General features: G+C 36.6%; 1 protein-coding gene across 1 annotated transcript; it reads left to right on the forward strand.

Moving 5' to 3' along the window:
- The first annotated feature begins 13,791 nt into the window (after positions 1 to 13,791).
- Positions 13,792 to 17,251, forward strand: LOC126380013 (putative uncharacterized protein DDB_G0282133). Its single transcript, XM_050029088.1, has 2 exons — positions 13,792 to 13,868; positions 14,887 to 17,251. Exons 1-2 carry the CDS (start codon positions 13,837 to 13,839, stop codon positions 17,222 to 17,224), a joined length of 2,370 nt encoding a protein of 789 aa, XP_049885045.1. The 5' UTR covers positions 13,792 to 13,836; the 3' UTR covers positions 17,225 to 17,251.
- The last annotated feature ends 2,919 nt before the right edge of the window (positions 17,252 to 20,170 follow it).

Consider the following 20,170-nt stretch of genomic DNA (forward strand, 5'->3'; position numbering starts at 1 on the left):
CATACTGAAGTTCTAATACTTCTTCTGGCCATAGAGGCAGCCAATCAGCTCGCGACACCAAACACTTCAGGACCCCGATACCGACCCCGCCGGCGTTGTCGACGATTTCCCTCAATCAGCGCTTATCGCTATCGACCCCTAGGGTCGATTAATTATTTCAAATATTTTTCCTCTCAGACGACGCCCTGAGCCGAGGTTCGCGCCCAACTGGGTACCCTCAGGCCTGTTGTCTTAAACGTTATACCGATTGGAGAGCCTTCAGCGCTCCCTATTTGTCCGGCCAAGTAGTTAATGCCATCTGCGGCAAATCTGCAATAAGTCACGACAAAAAATAACATAGTGACGAGACATTATGGCGGAATTTTACCAAGCCAGGGTCAGGAGGACATTCCTTCTCGGAATAATAAGCAGCTGAACATTATTCTCTACCCCCGGCCAAGCAGACAGCATCCATAATAGTAGACAGTATTTTATATCATTCACAATGTCATTGCTCCTTGTTGAATAAAAGAAACTGGTTTATCGATGTACTTATTTAATAAGAAAGCGAAAGTGGTAGTCATACGTAACAACTTAATACCAGATCACGATCGTCGACGATATGTCCCGTATGTGTCCACTCCACCTCCGCAAACTTTGGTGCCACACTGTGGATCAAGACGTTAACACAGAAGTAGGTAAAATCATCATCTCCCTAGCGTTATCCTGTTTCTCACGGGGTCCGCTAACCTAACCTGAAGATTTGACAAGTCTGGTTTTTTACAAAAACGACTGCATGTCTGACCTTCCAACCCCCGAACGGAAATCCAGCCCAATATGGGTTAGGTGTTAGGTCACAAATCTCCGAAACGCATTTCTCGGGAACGCGGTTTTCCTCACGATGTTTATAATCATTTATGATCGAATTATGAATTCGAAAACAAGAAAACCATTGGCTTAGGCCCGCGCTGGGATTCGAACTTAAGACCTTACAGTGAGAGTAAAGCGTTCTTCCAACTGAGCTACCACGGTTCCCAGAACTCTACCTAAGTCTTAAACGAATTTTACTTATACTTACATAATTATAGCATATTGGCGGGCAGTGCCACAAGTAATCAGAAGTTGGCCTTCCAGTCCCTTTTAATACGAAGTCACTGGTATGAAGAACCGTATGGCAATAGGTGAAAAGCTCATCATCGTCCATATAAAATGGCCTATCAAGTTACTAAAGACCATCAAGTTGTTTTTTACGACATGCCCGGGAAGATTTAATAAGAGCAGTTGAACGCGTTCTATGTTTTTTGCTCGCTCTCGGTTCAGCATGGAAGCAATTCAATTCACTTTTGAGGAGTAAACTACGTATATAGCTACCTACCTACTCTTGAAAATTATGATTGTGCTCTCGTATGTAAGTAGGTACGTAGGTATTATTAATCTGTTTCTAGGGCAGGAGGAAAATAAACATAGTGCCACTTTTTTATCGTTTACACTTAAGTTTATTACAGACTGACTGCATTTCGACCGACGACCTGCAAAATTGCAGCAAATAACAAGTGCATCGAAAATCGCAGTCTCCAGATGTATCTACTTTTGAGCTGGCTTGCACTTCAAATGCAGTGCATTTGTAATAGCCGTACCATCGCAGGTTCAGTGTGTTATGTCTGATTGTTGAAATTTTAGTTCTGTGCAATAAAGTATATTTGATTAGATTTGATTTGATTTCAGTCGTCCGTTGTTTAAATATGCAAAAGTCATTGACTTTCCCGCCAGCCCTAGTGCCGTAATAAAATTATGTAAGTAGGTACTTAACTAAAAAAATCTTTACGAGTCAATACAAGAAATGCATGCGTAAGAGTTATGATCGCCTAATGTTTTTGAAAGAACGCCTGAATTGCAGGTTCAAATCCAGTACGGTCTTATGATTTTCGAATTTCTTTTCGAAGTCATGATGGACCCTAAATGATTATCATGTGTGTATGGTTAGGACATTGCAGATGATGAGATGTTACTTATCACGTTAAATCTGTAGAACTTTACGAAGAATATTTGAAGGAATTAATCGACCCTAGTGGGTCGATAGCGATAAGATTTTTGGGAAACGTAGCGTGGAAAGGCCCTCACTTACATGCTTCAGCAGGCAAGCTAAACCGTTAGTCCCAGTTGCACCTACTACGTAGTCATTGCGTGAGTCATGTCAGGGGCCTTTGGCGGCTCAATAATAACCCTGACACCAGGGCCAGAGTTGATGAAGTTACAAGACACAGAGGAGACTTACGAATATGGGTGTTTAGGAAGAATTGGGCTGGGTATATGTGACCTTGATTTCGTGAAGAACCATTTAGCAATATTTATTATAAAAGTAAATCCTTCCGTAGCCTAAATGTGATTATGATGTTAGCATCATCTCAATACTGACTATTGCGACAAGTTTTATTATCTCGAGTTATTTTCGTTCTTGTAAATGTTTAAAAAACATGTTTGTTTCCTATCTATTTGGGCCTTCCAACGCTATAAGTAATAAATTATATAATTATAATTAATAATTATTTACACCATGCGGAGTTGCCTCGAAGAAGACGTAGGCTCACTAAGACGGGATTTGCGAAATTCAACCCCTAAGGGGGTAAAAATGGGTGGCAAAGTTTGTATGATACTTCTATAGTTTTGATAGCAGGATTTCACGCGAACGAAGTCGCGGGTATATTATTATTCTGATCAAAATGAAGAGAAGCAATATAGGTAGCAACATAATTCTATACCGTATCTTTTCCAAATGTCAAGCAACAAATATTTTTATATAAATATGCCTATGTCATTAACTACATTATATTTTTGAATAATTATCTAACGAGCAATGATAAAATATGTAATTACTTATCACGTTAAATCTGTACAACTTTGTTTTTGACGTGACTTATTGTAGATTTGCCTCAGATGGCATTAACTACTTGGCTGGACAAATGGGGAGCGCTCACCCGGTACACAATTTAAGACAACAGGCTTGAGGGTGCCCAGTTGGGCGCGCCTCGGATCACAGCGTTGTCTGAGAGGAAGAATATTTGAAGGAATTAATCGACCCTAGTGGGTCGATAGCGATAAGCGCAGAATGGGGGAAATCATCGACCTCGTCGGCGGGGTCGGTATCGGGGTACAACGCCATCTGGTGGAAAGACCCTCATTGTTTTGTTATTAATAAAATAGACGTGACTACCACCATCTTTTCCGGCCAAGTAGTTACTGTCCTTTGCGGAAAATAAGTCGCGGCATGGAAAAAAAACTACTACCATCTCCCAAAACTTTGGAGTAGTCCGTAACCCAATAGCAGCAGTTCTGTTCATTATTGTACCGAATTAATGGTTCCACTTGTCAAAATTTTATCAAATTGTTTTTGTATAAGTAGGTACTAATGTTGCTAATTTAATACGTAGGATACATCAACCTCTTCAGTATTCGTTACGATGCCGATGTCACTAACACCCTGTATTTCATAAAGTCATTCATTTTCTTTGATAAAAAGGTAAAGATAAGTAAGTGGGTACACTGGACAACGATTTTTGACGAATGGAATACCACCCTAACTCAGACACCCACTTATACAAAGCAGCAGTAGAGAAATGGCGTGGTCATTGTTGTCCAGTTGACGAGGGAAGGCTCCCTGTGGCCCAAGGAAATGTTTAAGAAATCAAATAAAAAGCTTTTTATTATGAATTATTTCTAAATTACTTACTCAGTTATCATATCAAGTAGGACCACTAGCAAATCGTAATCGTCATGATAAGACGCGACCTTCGCATTCGGAGGTAATCTTGTAAATTAGATACCTACTTATCATTAAAAAAACGTTAAAGGAATATCTTCGATAATGGTATTCCTATTTAAAACTGAAAAAGCTACCTGAGTCAGGATTTTGTTTACCTAGGTACCTAATTTGTTTTCAATAAAAGATAATGAATTTTCACCGCATCTGTGTAGGAAACTATTTCTTTGGAATGCATCTTATTTCGCGGGGTTGACTTTTACAACTATACTACACAGCCTTGATTTTATGGTTTGCCCACCTTTCAAAATCCAACACCTATCTGTTGTTTATCTATTAATACAGAAAACTGGGTCTTACTATTCATGTACTTACCTACTTAAATAATTATCTACAAGTAGTAGAATGAAAGCAGTTTTAGGTATCAATTGGTATCTATTATTAATACTTAGCACCATCAAAATCTGATTTCCTTATGAATTGATTGTACATATTTGGTTCGTACACAAAAATACTGTAATGATCTTTATAGAGAATATTCAGATAGAAACAAGTGCCTCTGCATATCTAATGATAGTAAATAATTATGTAAGTAGGAATTAAATTAACATTGTCATAAATCGTCATGTTCATGCCACAAAGTACTTATAAGTACTTACCTAGGTATATTTGTTTAAAATCAAATCCATAAAATACACTTCTACGTAGGAAGGTCAATGGGTTCGAAGCCCGGGGGTCATGCATCTGATTGAATGTACTTAATTGGATGAATCCATTTGGTATCTCAAACTAAACAAAGATTAAAACAATAATTAAGAGATCCTTAGCGCAGATTTTAAGCATGTGTAAAAATAAATAAAATACCTAATACGATATTACTAGGTATAACTAGTTATATGGTTTGTGCAGAAAACCGTCATTTGAACGGCGATACCCATAACTACCAACTACAATTAAATTAGTTCTTTACTCTATGATCAAAGCAACGTTGGTGTAGGTGCCACGATACCGACCCCGCCAGAGTGGTCGACGATTTCCCTCATTCAGCGCATGGTATAAGAAGACCAGGTAGGTATGCTCAATCCTATGACAAGACGCCATTTCTAGCCCACTGATGACGTAAATGTTACCATTAAATTGATATCTCCAACATTCGAAGGACGTAAATTTTATTATTGAAAATTACGCGAATTACTGATTAATGTATTTAATTACTATTACTTGTCACATATATAACAAATTGAAAACCTGTAAGTAAATCTTTTACTAAAACTTCAAAATTTCCTTGCAAAGTAAGTAAAAACATTGGTCGTGGGTAATTTATTTATGACGAAATGGCAATACAGGGCGGGATGACGTCAGCTGGGCTAACCTTGAAATGTTATCTGTCTGTTTTGAGTATAAGTACCTGGTTTTCAGTGATTCTTCTTAAGAAGATTCAGCGCTTATCGCTATCGGCCCACTAGGGTCGATTAATTCTTTTAAATATTATCCTCTCAAATGTCGCCCTGGCCTGAGGTCCGAGAGTCGAGGAACTGGGCACCCTCAGGTCTGTTGTCTTAGATTTTGTACCAGTTGAGAGCCCTCAGCGCTTCCCGTTTGTCCGGTCAAGTAGTTAATGCCATTTGACAAATCTAAGATAAGTCACGTCAAAAATAAGCGTCGGTGATACGTACGGTCTACAGCATGTCATATTCAAATTCAAATTTCAAATTCAAAAATATCTTTATTCAGTAGGTAACATAGTTACACTTTGAATCGTCAATTTTTACATAACGAACGTCTCATCCGCCTAAAACTACTGCAGCTTCTCACAACCTGTATAGCCGGGGAAAAGAAGCTGCAAGAAAAACCTCGGCACAGGGCCCTAGACGTTCTTTAAAAAAAATAAAAATAAACATAAAATATTGATATACAATTGAGTAATTTAGCTGCCTAATATCAGTTCTCAGACAGTTAATCCCATACATTCATATCTTCTAAATAATCACTAACTCAATAACCTTTTTTGTAAAGTTTTTGTTTAACTACTGTCTTAAAGCAGTACACATAATTTGCAAATGAATGTTAATTAGTTACGTTACTTGTTATTTACACACGCATGTACGTACTTACCTACCTAAGTAGGTATATTAAATTTATCGACCATGGGTGGTAGTGACGTGTGGTCTGGTAGTATAGTCTTAAGGCCTAAAGTCTTTCTACAACCGAAACCCTATTGTTTAACTATTGTGTCTGGAAATCTGGAGGATAAATATCCTCCATATAAGATAAATATCTTATCTAGGACTTGATCTGGAAAGTATAAGTAGTAAATCTATGAGAATATATCTAAAGAATAGGTGTAACTTTCCTGACGGTGACCGGAGTATTATTTAGAACCGACACTGATGGGTACTTAATCTTTTTTTATATTAAGTGAGTATTTCATACTTTTATAACTCGGCTAGGGTATTTAGCCAATTTTACGGGATTGATACGTAAATTACTGAAATTAGCATTTTTTTCTTTTTTTTGCCTTCGTCCATTTCTAGATAGAAATAGAAGCCAGCTTGATTAATGTTTTTTATTACTTTTGATTTATTTTGGAATTTTAATTAAGAGTTAAGTACCTAAATGTGTATATGACTGCCTTTATTGATACCTAAAGTCACGCGCCAGTATTTTAATCACTATTGTAGCCTTGTATTCGAAGTATTTGTTATATATTTGATGAAGAGTTCCAGTAATCAAATACAGTGACAGCAAGTGAAACCAAAGGACGTAGGTTAGGTACCTACGTGTGTAGCAGTAAAAATAATGTTTAGTGGGCTTGGCAAACTGGCCAGACCGGTTTAGTGAGCTAGAATAAACTTCGTCAACATACACACACAGATTAATCGTAAACCCGTATCATATATAACACTGATATACCTTTCTAAGTATGCTATATCTATATCCACAGCAATGCTATTGATAAAGATAGTATTTTTATCTACGTACAAAAGTTATTTTCAATCTATCAGATTAGTACCATTCTATACCTATCGGTAATTAAATCCATAAGAATCCAGATTGGTAATAACTTCTAGTCAATGAAAAACTTGTATTTACTTTTTCAAAGCGAATGACAGTGACAGCGATTTATTCTTCTTCTGGGTTGTGAGGTGGAATACCAATCTCATCAATCCTGGTGTCAGGGTTATTATTGAGCCGCCAAAGGCCCCTGACATGGCTCATGTTACGACTACATACACCAGTAAGTAGTAACCGGTCTCATCAGTAAGTAGTATACGTATCTTTACAGATATAAAGTTTTAATTTTTGCTTTAACCATTCTATAAGAATAAAACTCTCTCTCTCTCTAACGGCCTCCGTGCTCCAATGGTTTAAGCGTTCGGGTCGCGATCCGGAGGTCCCGGGTTCAAATCCCGGTGGGGACATATCACGAAAATCACTTTGTGATTCCTAGTTTGGTTAGGACATTACAGGCTGATCACCTGTTGGTCCGAAAGTAAGATGATCCGTGCTTCGGAAGGCACGTTAAGCCGTTGGTCCCGGTTACTACTTGGTCATCATCAAGGTGTACAATAGGGTTTAAATCTACAGGAAAAGTTATCTCTTGTTACCCGTGAACTCGTAATAATGTGACATTTTGCGAACTGGTCATTACTGGTGTCACTTGTTTAACACTACCTAGCTTATTTTTTGTGCTGTGTAATTACAATGTAACTTTTTGACTTCTTATATAATTATCGCTTTGTTTAAGAAACACTGATAGTTTATCTATTGCACTCTGTTTGTTATGCTCGCATTTCACTTGTAACTATCTTGTTTAAGTAACCTCAGGTTAAGAAAACCTACAGATAGGTTCCATTAATATATCCAAAAAGTACGTATAAATGCTGTCAATTATGTGGTTGTTTAATTATGAAAGAGGTTATCATCTATGTCGGGGTCCCATAGAGGTTCTTGAAATATGATACCAGTATATATTTATGGAAAATTTAAATACTAAGTTGTACCATGGCTTAAATCATGAACCTTATATGTTACGAGAATATAGGCACACAAAAAACAACTGGTATATTTGTTTCAGCCATACAAGATTAGACCATAAGGACTAAGTGACATTAACTAGGTAGGTAACCGTAACCATCACGATAATTCTAGCATTAATAAATATAATCGTCACCCCTTATCTAAAGATAAGCGGATAATTGATAGTCTATGAACATAATTTGCCAAATACCAGATAGGTAATACTATGGTATGTTGATTGTGTAATTAGTTTACACAAAATTCGCGAAATGGGTACGTAGGTAAGGCACATATAGTGGCATACGTATTCCTTCATGCATAATGCAACACATTGACCGTGCGCAAGGTCAAATTAAAAGCAAACGTTATCTCCAGCATGTTGGTTTTGTTGCATTGTTTTGATTGCATACCTATTTCTGTATTTATACGGGATTATACAGGTTTTATTAAAATAAATTGTCAATAAAGGCCCAAGTTAAATTAAATTTTCATTCATCATCATCAGCCCATTAACGTCCCCACTGCTGGGGCACGGGCCTTCCCTATGGATGGGTAGGGAGATCGGGCCTTAAACCATCACGCGGGCCCAGTGCGGATTGATGGTTATTAACGACTGCTGATGCAGCCGGGACCAACGGCTTAACGTGCCTTCCGAAGCACGGAGGAGCTCGAGATGAAAACTTTTTTCTTTGTGGTCACCCATCCAATGACCGGCCTTTGCGAAAGTTGCTTTACTTCAACAATCACAGACCGAGCGCGTTAACTACTGCGCCACCGAGCTCCTCAAATTTTCATTATTATTCTTCAAATAAGACAGTGTTATAGGTACCTAAGATAAATACCGTGTACCAACTGCCCAAACAATCAACTTATTTACAATACTTACTTACAAAAAATTTTATGTAACAATGTCTTATTAGTTCTACTTTAGTTATATCTCCTGACAAAGTACATGTACGTCGTCTGTGTAGTCTATAATGCGAATGTTGCAGGATTTCATCTTCCTACCCATCTTACCTACATACTTAGTCAGGCCAAACGGTGCATTGGTTTATTTCCATGTATAATATCAGTTGATTCGATGGCAAGGTTTTAATGTCTTTGCCTGATAGCAATTCGTTGAAGTCTGGCTAGTGTCTGTTGCTAATCGTAGCAGCTGTACTCGTATTAACGTATGATTCCAAAGGCAGTAGAGTAATTGAGTAGTAATTGAGTTATTGGTTGACAAATTAATCAAAAACTAGCAGCATACTTAATATATCATAGTGTTAACTTTCCAAAAGGACCCCAAATTATTGTGTGTCCAAGAGCCCCAGCATAGTTTAAAACGGCAATGCGTGCCCGCGATTGTTCCCGGTCTCGCGAGTAGGTACCTCGTCTAATTTTTCGGGATCAATCCCGAAGCATAATATGACGAGATCCCATTCGAGATTGACGGGATTGGGCGAAACTCCTTGAGATATACTTAGTTTTTGTTTTGATTATGCTGATTTTCAAAGAAAAACTTAATTATTTAGAGTAATATTGAAGAATAAAAGATTTTGTTTTCTTTCAAAATAATAATTTTGTTTTAATTAATTTCACTATCGCAAACAAGCAAGTTTTTATCGTTTTCAGCTATCCTAACTTTACTTTTTTTATGAACTAGATGAGATCCCGAAAATTTCCAATCCCGCGGGATCTCGAATTTGCGATCTCGAGTCGGGATTGCATTTCCTAGCTGCTGCTGCCTCCTCGAGAATATTTTCTGGATATTTTCTCTAGGTACTCTGGCTTCCCCTTCCCGTGGCACGATTCGCCGTAGTTGTTAATATTCACCATGTAGGTACGATGATCCCAAGTAAGTAGATGCTTATATTGCTTAATTGCAAACGTGATTTCTTTAAACACGCTTTGAATAGAGTTCTGTGTAAATAATAGGTTATAATAGACACACCTTTGAATACAATTTCAATCTTATTACCTGTAATGGTAGGTACCTAGTTTGTTGTTCGTAATACTACTAATGTAGATTGGCATGGCATAGCTTAGTGCACTGTTTTATAGGTAATAAATTTTGTATTTGTAAGTTTAGATAAAATTATCACACCTTATCTGGCTTATGTAACTGAAAGTGTTTAAATAATTTTGTCATTGATTTACAATTTGAATTTTTTGGTCATTTGGTCAGTTTGGTCGTTGCACGATCTTTGTTGTGTATGACTATGACGCATTTTTGGTTGCAGATTTTGTCTGTCCCCGCATTATAGAAATCTGGTTATGTAGATACGACTAATTAGGTATATAAAGCCTAATTATCCCCTACGTAGATAAGATAGTTTGTCAGTAGTCACCAGTAAACTTGGTGTTACGAAACTGTGGCTGTGGTCAAAGAAATGTGCTTCCCTGTGCTGTATATCATATCACCATGTAAGTCTTTACTCATTTCGATGAGTAGGTACTTACACTACTTTAATTACAATTATCTTAGTACCTAGTGCCTAAATTCTTAATCAGATAATTACAATGCTTAGTGTAACAAGGCTGTTAAAAGCACGCAGGGTGTCCAGCTACATGCAACGGAATTTAGAGCTCATAATCAAATAAATCATATAATTAACATTCGGCCTTACCGTCATGTAATGCTATGGCGATTCTTCTTCAGCTGATGCTGCACACGACCATTGCTATGTTTGCGAAAGGCAAGTTCGTAAAATATAGGTATTTTTTGACCGTGACCCCTCCTCAATACCTCAGATGGCATTCACTTGACAGACAAAAATGGGGAGCCCTGAGGGCTCTCTCGTAAAACATATACCAGCCAATGGTAATAAAAATAGCACCAGTTGGTTAATTTAGCCACCGATGACAGCAAATTAAACCGTTTTGTTCGCATTTCTACTTTACATCAGTGCTTTGCGGCTTTTATGCGCTTGTTTTCCTTCTCAAAAGGTATATTTAAATTTATGTTAGGTACCAATTCCAACCGGCCGTGAGCTAAAAATTTAAAACAAAATTATTCAAAATAAAATGGACCGTTAAACTGCTAGGTAGGTATGTGCTATAGGTATGGTTAGTAAAGAAACGTCACTTGTCATCAGCGATCTATTTTATTCATCAATAAACATGTTTGATGGAAAATAAGTAAGTACCTAAAAAAATTATAAAAATAAGTAGCATTCCGAAAATAGTCAGAATAGATCATAGCATAGGTGCCCAAAAATGATCCAGAAATATTAAACTATTTGCTTACAACGTCATCTCTTCCGTAAACTTGTTACGAGAAAAGCAAATTGGAAGTAGGTAGGTACATCCGGGTGTGAACTAGTATAGTTAACGTCTAGATGGTAATTGTCCTTGTACAAAAACTATTTATTATGAACATCAGTTACACTGTGTCATATTAATATTATCGCTGACTAACCCATATTATCATCTATTGTTAAAAATTATACCATAAGTCACTTTACGTCATACTTTGTAAATCTTATTTAATATTTCATCAGATTTTGTGCACTGATATCTTTAGAGTACCTATCAGTTTGTTATCTATAGCGTTTGATAATAACGGCGTCAAACATTCCAACTTCCAACGGTAACACAGGCAGGAGCGGTCCCAGCTTTTATATCAGGTAGAGTTACCAGGTCGCAGGCAACCTATCCCCGTAGAATTAGATAAAATTGCAGTGGACACCCAAGCCCAACATGTCGCCCGGGGGGGGGGGGGGGGTCATGACCCCCCTAACCCCCCTCTGGATCCGCCCTTAAACACAGAATTAAATTAGTTATTGTGCTTATTGTGTAAAAATTTGGGGACGATTTTCAGTCCTTTTTTTAACTAGGGTGCATGACTAGTCTTATTAGTGCGGCACGATGGGTGGTGATGGAGTCCCGACGTGCCGGTAGGGTAGTAGCAGGAGAGTAGGATGAGTAGTAATAGCGAAGGAAACAGTAAACACCAACAGGAATACACAGTTTATTAATTAGCACTTCACAAATAAGTACTTGACGAATTTATAACGATGCTATATAAAATACGATGAAGAATTTATGATCACAATTAAAGTTAGTGGGCACGGCCAGAGCTACGCAGTATAGATGTTGCTCTTATCAAAGTTGTGGATGCAATGCGTCAGCGTAGAATAAAAGGAATTGTGAAATGGAATGAGAATTTCGAAATTTAAAATGATTGACGGTAAGAAGGAAAGGCCAGTACCTATGTGCAGAGTTTGTACTCTGCTACATTAGTCTCCCTCCCCTCCCTCCGCCATGAGACAGACCTGAGAAAAGTGAGAGTAACTTTTGCTGTTAGGGTATTCACACGACACAACGAATCCTGCAGTCACCGGGTCATTGTCATTAGGTACCTACCTAATCATGCTCAATTTCAAAACGTTACAAAATACGACGTCGTAAGTTTGCTATCAATCATCAATTAAACTAAATTATAGGTACCTCCCTAAGTAAAACAGATATCAAAGTCATGGTCGAGGTAATCGGAACACAAACTGTACAGTAGGTAAGTATCGAATGAAACATATGTCACATCTGCTATAGGAAGGAAATAACTAATATTCTTGGCGGGGCACGAACATCAACCATAGAACACAGGAACCATAGGGAGTGGAATTCTTTGCCGTCTTCTATATTTCCGAATGCATATATGCCTTAATCCACCGACTGACCGTGCCGTATGCTGTTTAGCGTTGTTAATCGTTTTCGACTAATACCGCATCTAAGCTCCGAGCAGCAATTAACAACAACTACTATGTTGTGGGAGATTATTATTTTACAATATGCTCGGGATTTAGGCAGCTGTTTTTGTTTTTTTTTTTCAGACTTGCCCGAAGGCATTGGCCTAAGATGAAGCGAGCTCGCCCAAAAGGTGCCTGGTGGTTATTATATTTACAATAACCCAAACGACTATAGGTAATCTACAATACAATACAATACAAATACTTACACTTTATTGCACCAAAATAAAAAGAAATAATTACAAAAAGTCTCTTAACTAAGTACATGGCAAATGGCGGCCTTATCGCTTAAAGCGATTTCTTCGAGACAACCATAAGGTGAGGAAAAACGTTAAAAAAATATTTAAAGATTGCGGGTACAAACTATAAGTACAACTTATTACCAATAAATACATGCAAATAAATATATAACATACTTACAATTATAATATATACCTAACCTATATACGTATATATACCTACTTATATAAATAGTACACACAAAATACCTAATAATAAGCAACTCAAGAGCTAATCTACGTAAGTATATAATATATTCAGAATGAATCCCATGAGGCCAGCGCTATCCCAAAGTCAGATGTTTATTTTTGAAGTTAGCGTAACGCGTAAATCTGGCAATAGCCAATGATACACGCGCATGATACGCTACGCTGACTGACGTCATTGTCAGGTCAGGACTGATAGCAATAGCCTGATGCCAATGAATGACTCAACTATCATCAATTCTGCAATTAATATGCCTTCATTATTAAATTAAAACTCCATGAAGTACTATATCCCTTGGGTCGACGAATGTTCATTAAACTTTGAGGCCACGAGCAGTGGTGCACTTAAAATACCATCATCATACATCGACATAAGCCGCAATTTGTTTAGCAAGTGCAAATAAGTATGTAATCGCAAAACATCGGTTTTTGTCCTTCACTTGTGCTATATTATAAGTCCTTCCTTCTGTCCTAACATGACTCTAGGTCTATGAGAAGTATCCCATAGAATTTGATTCCCCTACGAAATGTACGATAATAAGGCTGAAAATGGCCTGTTTTTTTATAGCTTCAAAGAGACCGCAGGTATTAATTTATTAATTTATATATTTAAATATTGCCAGTAACAGTTTACATTTATTTTTCTATATTTTTTTTAATTTCAACTTCGTTCCCGAAACAAGGGTCTTGCCAGACAGACGGAGAGACAATAGGTAGTGATCCTACTTATACCTAAGGGTTCCGTTTTTCCTTTTGAGTTTCGGAATCTTTTGATAAAAGATTGATAAGTAATTTAATATCAAGATGAGTCCACCCAATAAGTGGCAGTGGGTGCACCGAGCACAGCTTGCATCGCCGGACAATGCATTCAGATTTCAACACGACTGGAGACAGGTATTGTAAACAATGTTCTCCGACCTTAATTTATAAGCACGTTTCGCCATGCGACACCTAACCAACACATTTAGCTGATGCGTGCGTTATGCGCAAAAATTAAATTATCGTTCTAGTCCTTTGTCGTTACTTGTGACGGATCGTGTATTCCGTGGTGCATAGCTGCTCTTAATGAGTTTATGGTAAACGAGTGCAGTAGCGACCGGCGTTAATAATGTTCATACGTTTGATATGTGTGTTGGCGTCAGCGACGCCTGTGCTCCTCAGTCCTCTCAGTTGCGCCGAAGTCTGTAAAACTTTGTAAGTTAAAGTATCTACTCCAACTCCTCAATTATTTGTATAATCTTACATTAATAGTATTTGAGAAATCCAAGTATTATTAAGTGCCTGAAGTAAGACGGACAAGCCAAACATTTACATACCTACCCTGTGTTATAGGGTTGTCAGATATCTGCATACCTACACAATGTTTAACACGTAAATGTTCGGCTTGTCCGATTATCCTTACTTCAGGATTAAAATGTTTTGATGACACATAATAAGACTTTGATTATAACCGTTTTAAATTAGGTACTTTCTAGATTAAAAATAGGTATTAAGTCACCTAAACAAAAAATCTTCATATGGAAATTCATCCGTGACAAAATTGTTCATTATGAATTCAAAACAAAATAATTTCTGTATTGAATCCAGCTTATGTTCACATATTAGGAAATCAGATCAATGTATCCGGGACATTCCGGGACAGCCTGCTAGGTATGAGGCAGAATGTACCTAGGTACTTAGTTTTCTAATTATATAATAGCCGACTTTATATGATGCCCATATTGATTTATGTGCCAGCCCGTGATTCTATCACTGCTAGGTTCCCTTCTTACGGTCAGTAATCCAGCCAGCAGTAACAGACGTCGGATTCTACAAAATAAACAAATTAGTAGAATATTATTTCAGTGGTCCAGTAAGATTTTTTTTTATTTTTGATAAGAAATTCTTTACATAAATACATTTATTGTTTCAGAGCAGACGGTGAGCTGAATTCATCAAAATGCGTCTGTTCTTTAGAAAGCAGTAAGAAAACTCAACGTGAGAAATTAGACGACAGTGGCATTTATTTCGAACCGGCTGATATCTATACGTTGCATCACTTATCATTTGTACAACCACCGTTTATCATAATAAATCCAGGAGTAAACATAAAAGTAGAAAGACAACCTCCGAAGGCTATCCTTAAACGCAAATCCGAGAAATACTCTAACAACGTAAGTCAACGTAAAGCTACTAAACATACACTAAGAAACCATGATAATAAAGGCGATACTTTGATCGTAGGTACGCAACCATTGTATTTAGATGTTGATGTACGTGAATCAGGTGAAAATTCTAAAGAAAGAACATCAAATGTGGCAGAAACTGAAAAAAGTAGAATAGGAATATCAGAGAAAGATTTTAAAGAATGTGTTGCTATTCATTTAAAAAATTATGATATAAACAATAATTCTCACAGTCTTATTGACAACCTAATGCACAATATTACAACGAAGTGCAGTCAACCAACCGAAGTAGTAAAGAAAAGCATTGAAGAAATCAGAGGTATATGGCTGAGAACAGCAGATGCTTCTCTCAAATCTAAATCTTCTGAAACGCTAGCTGCTGAGCAAAGTCGTGGGATAAACTTAACAGACAATTTGAGTACAAACAACTCACATAGCTTCGTTCGTGAATCCCAAAATACTTTTACAGGAAACTTATTAAAAACTAATGACCAATACCACAAATTGGAAAATACGACTGAAGATAATTTAAGTCAAACTCAAGATTCACAAACAGAAGTCATATTTACTACTTCTCCTGAGTCAACACAACAATCAGTAACTAGTGAGTCGCATGAAGACAAGAAAGAATATTTCGGTACTACTTATTTAAATACGTCGCCCCAAAACCATCAAAAAGAACACCAAAACGAAAAAATATCCACAGTTTCTTTGAATTCATTAGAATTAAAGAGCCAAGAAAATATTCGTATAACTGAAAACTCAAATCGAGATATTATTGACATTGCTAATACTACTTCACCACTCACATCTTTGGATTATGAAGAAACTCCCACAACAGAATACTCGTTTGGACAAAAGAATGAATACCATTATGTTGGAAAGTCTTTTAATACAAATAGAGCTCAGGAGCAAACAGATGGTACAAAAAATAATTCAGGCACATTAGATACTTCTGAATATGAACGTGGGATCACAACTGTGTCTTCTATCACAAATATTGAAAAGGAACTTGAAAACGGACGTCGGACATTAGAGTACAATTATTCCACATTAGAAAAACAAGCAATTACCCCGGAAAATTCATTCACAATAAGTAACTATTCACAAGAAGGTAGACCCAACGATTTAGACTATCGGTCCCACAATATTCACAGCAACATCACTCAAGAAGATGTAAGTTTCACTGATAGTTTATTTCAGACAATTCACGATGATCTAGCCAGTATTACCACTGATGAGGTTAATGACACCAATAGCAATAAATCTTTGTTGTTACTGGAAATGGGAATGCAAATTTCCATGAAAAACAATGGAACAAATAAAACGAAACAAGACGATAACTCTACAGCAGATATATTGCAGATCAGAGCCATCAATCGAAATAACTCAAACAATTATACTACAAGAGAATCAACGACTCCAAATATTTATACTGAATACTATAGTGTCACAAATGCTATAGAACAGAGTACTGAAAATAACAGTGATATTTATTATATTTCTGATAAGAAGAATATTAAGAGTAACTTAGATAATGTTTTAGCTAATGAGTTTATAAAAGTTACTACTGACAATAATAATCGATACTTCCCAAGTACATTAAGTCAGTTGACCACAAATTCCCAAAATGAAACTATTAAAAAAATAAAGAGGCATGGCACAGTAATAGGCAAAAATGTATCAATTCCAAAAGTGCAGACTAGAGAATTTGAAAATGATACAGTTATAAGTGAAGTTAACGAAGACGGCGAAACGTTTATTGATGATGATTTTGCTGATGATGAAATGAAGTCTGCAAGTACAACTTTACACAGTGACGGAAAAACCACTGCACTGAATAAAAATACACAATACTTCACAACGTCTAAAAGTAGAAATACAGATGAAAATAGATTATCAGGCAACCTCTACTTTTTAACCGGTGAATCTTACATACCTACACGTTTTGTTCAAAATGACAAAGGCGAACTTACAATTGGTATGGATTTAGTGACATTGTGCTCAAAACTAAATACTCATGGAAAAAGTAGAGTCCAATTTATAGACATGTTGTGTAAAATACTTAATTACCATAACACTTAATTAAACGAATGTTTAGATAAAAGTAAAATTCGATATTTATTATAAATAAATTTTTGTTCGCCATCAAATACTTTTTTAATACCCATACCAATAAGTCACTCACGTATAGGGTTGCCAGGTGTCCGGCTTTAGCAGGGCATGTTTCGCTTTTTGCAGTCATTTCCGGCCAAATATTTGCGTGTTAGGCTACACCTGCTTTTGTTAGGCTTTTTGTTAGTGGCGATACCGACGACGACGGGCCGGACGAGCGGAGATCGAACTGCATGTGACTACACATACTTTTTTCATCAGCCCAGCTGTAAATCCGGTATGTTTAGCTATTAAAAAACATTTCCTGGCTTTTAGGACAATATTTCCGACCTTATTATAGCGCCGACTCCGGCCTTTGTATTTTAGACCTGGCAACCCTACTCACTTACGTACATATCCCTATAAGGGTGGGTAGATCCAATCTTAAGGTGCATTATTGTTTATTCTATGGTACTGACAGGTATGTCACTTTGTCTCTATAGTAAAATATTTTTCATCAATGGCTAGATCAATGGACTCTCCCTCTCTAGGTCCCTGACTAGGGAATGCAATCCCGATCTCGCGAGATCTAGTCTAATTTTCGCGAATCGTAATAGGACGAGATCCCGTTCGAGATTTACGGGATTGGGCGAATCTCCTTGAGTTATACTTTTTGTTTTGATTAAGCTGATTTCCAAAGAAAACCTAATTATTTTAAGGTTTTTGTTTTATTTAAAAAAAATTTTTTTTAATTATCCTCACTATCACAATCTTGCAGTTTTCATCGTTTTCAGCCATCCTAGTTAGATAATGGGCTCTGTTTTCCGCATTTAGACTCCAAGATGGCCCATTATGCGTGCTATTGTTGACTACGTAAGCTAACCTAACTCCTTCCAGAAGCTCAGAAGCCTCCTGGGGATTTCACACGCGGAGCGACCCCATTCCTTTGAGGATTTTACCCGTTGTGCTGACACTCCCGTGCATTCAGCCATCCTAACTTTACATTTTTTTATGAACTAAACGAGATCCCTAAACTTTCGGGATCTCGCGAGATTGATATTTCCAATCAAAAGTGAAAAGACTCTCCGTCTTCCTACTTCTGCATTCCCTATTCCTAACCCTATAACACCGACATCCATTAATTTTGATGTACTTACATAATCGCATACCATAGATAGATTGGCATTATGCGATCACGAATATCCCCTAAACATCATATTGAATAAAAATAGTTATAAAAAAAATAAACTGAGTGATCTTATTTTTATTTTATTGAGACAACGTGCTTGCATTATGTTTTATGTACTTACATCTCGTCATTGATAAAATATTTATTATTTGTGTTTATTTATTTATAAAATGGTATAAGTCATCAAGAGTACAGTAGGCTATTAGTAGGAGCATCCACTTGAGTTTTTTTTAATACCTAGGTACTTACTTACTTTTCGAGTTTTTTTTTCATGAATACAGGTTGTATTGGTAAGTAAGTACCTGCAATGAGATTTACCACACCTAGTAACATAATACCTAAAACCTAATATCATAACACCTAATACTTTTGATGTTTTATAAATGTTTGTAAGTACCTATGTTTAGTTTGTGTGCAATAAAGTATACCTATTTCATTTGATTTTCTGAATACTTACCTGTTATACATCAGTGCATGTTGTCAATGAAACGGACTTATTATTTATTCGTAGATGAAACATAATGAAATAATTACTTACTTACTATCTAGTATGATACAGGGAGTTAGTGACATCGTAACGAATACTGAGGGGGATGATTCAAACCATGATTCTGAGTTAATATCAAGTGGACTTTTCCGTCACAGAATTCATGATTTTTTTTGTTATTCTTAATTTATTTTCAAGTCTATCCTTTTGCGATGGAAAATTCCACTTGATATTAACTCAAAATAATAAGCTGAATCATCCCTCTCACTATTGGTTACGATGTCACTTACACTACACCCCACACAAGTATATACAGGTAGACATACAAGAAGGTATGGATGTTAGTGACACCGTAACAAATAGTGAGGGAGATGAATCAGACCATAATTCTGAGTCGATATCAAGTGAAATTTCCTGTCGGAAAATTCATGAAAAATTTATTGCTTTTTTCAATTATTTTCCGTTCCATACTTTTGCGACGGAAAATTCCACTTGATATCAACTCAGAATCATGGCCTGAATCATCCCTCAAAGTTTTCGTTACAGTTGTAGGTATATGTATAAGCAACACTGCGGTACCTATGTACGTACATTTCGAAATACCGAACATGATACCAACGAACTACCTACTTAATACCTAATCTGTAACCACAATAATACAATCTTAATCTACCTAGGTACATCGTACCCTTATAATATATTATATTTGCTTGTCCTCTACCTATAGGGCGCCACATTGAATTTAGTGTGACGTCACATAGCCTTCAACTCGCTGTTGTGCGGTGCGACGCTGTCGAACATGTCGAGCATAACGTGTTGCGAGACTTAATGATAGTTTAGAAGTTATGCGGCATTAGCGGTTATACACATAACCCTTGTTTATATACTTTGCCGTAGTCGAGTAAAAACATATTCTATGCGATTCTATGCTTTTATCATTGCCAGAGACATCTAGTTGCTTTCGCGTGAATCGCTATGTTCAATATGTTCATGCCAACTTTTTGGCTTGCAACGTCAGCGTCACTAGGAGTCCGACAAACAAATTTTCCATAGACTAAAATTTTAAAAACATAGAAAGTAAATATTGGTTTGAATGATTTTTACACATTGTATGAACATTTCTACTGTGATAATATTGGTCTCTTATTAGTCAATTTAACTAACAAAGCTTATTTAGTATTATTATTAAATAGCAATACATAAATAGCATATTTTATATTGGCAACACTTCAACACACTAGGGATGTATAATACACTTTAT

The sequence above is a fragment of the Pectinophora gossypiella genome, chromosome Z, assembly GCF_024362695.1.
Source record: "Pectinophora gossypiella chromosome Z, ilPecGoss1.1, whole genome shotgun sequence".
Classification (NCBI taxonomy): Eukaryota; Metazoa; Arthropoda; class Insecta; order Lepidoptera; family Gelechiidae; genus Pectinophora; species Pectinophora gossypiella.

What these genes read in the sequence shown, in the direction of transcription:
- LOC126380013 (XM_050029088.1), top strand. Translation starts at nt 13,837, where the DNA reads ATGCATTCAGATTTCAACACGACTGGAGACAG. An exon ending in TTCAACACGACTGGAGACAG is followed by an intron (nt 13,869 to 14,886) that starts GTATTGTAAACA and finishes TTATTGTTTCAG; the next exon opens with AGCAGACGGTGAGCTGAATT.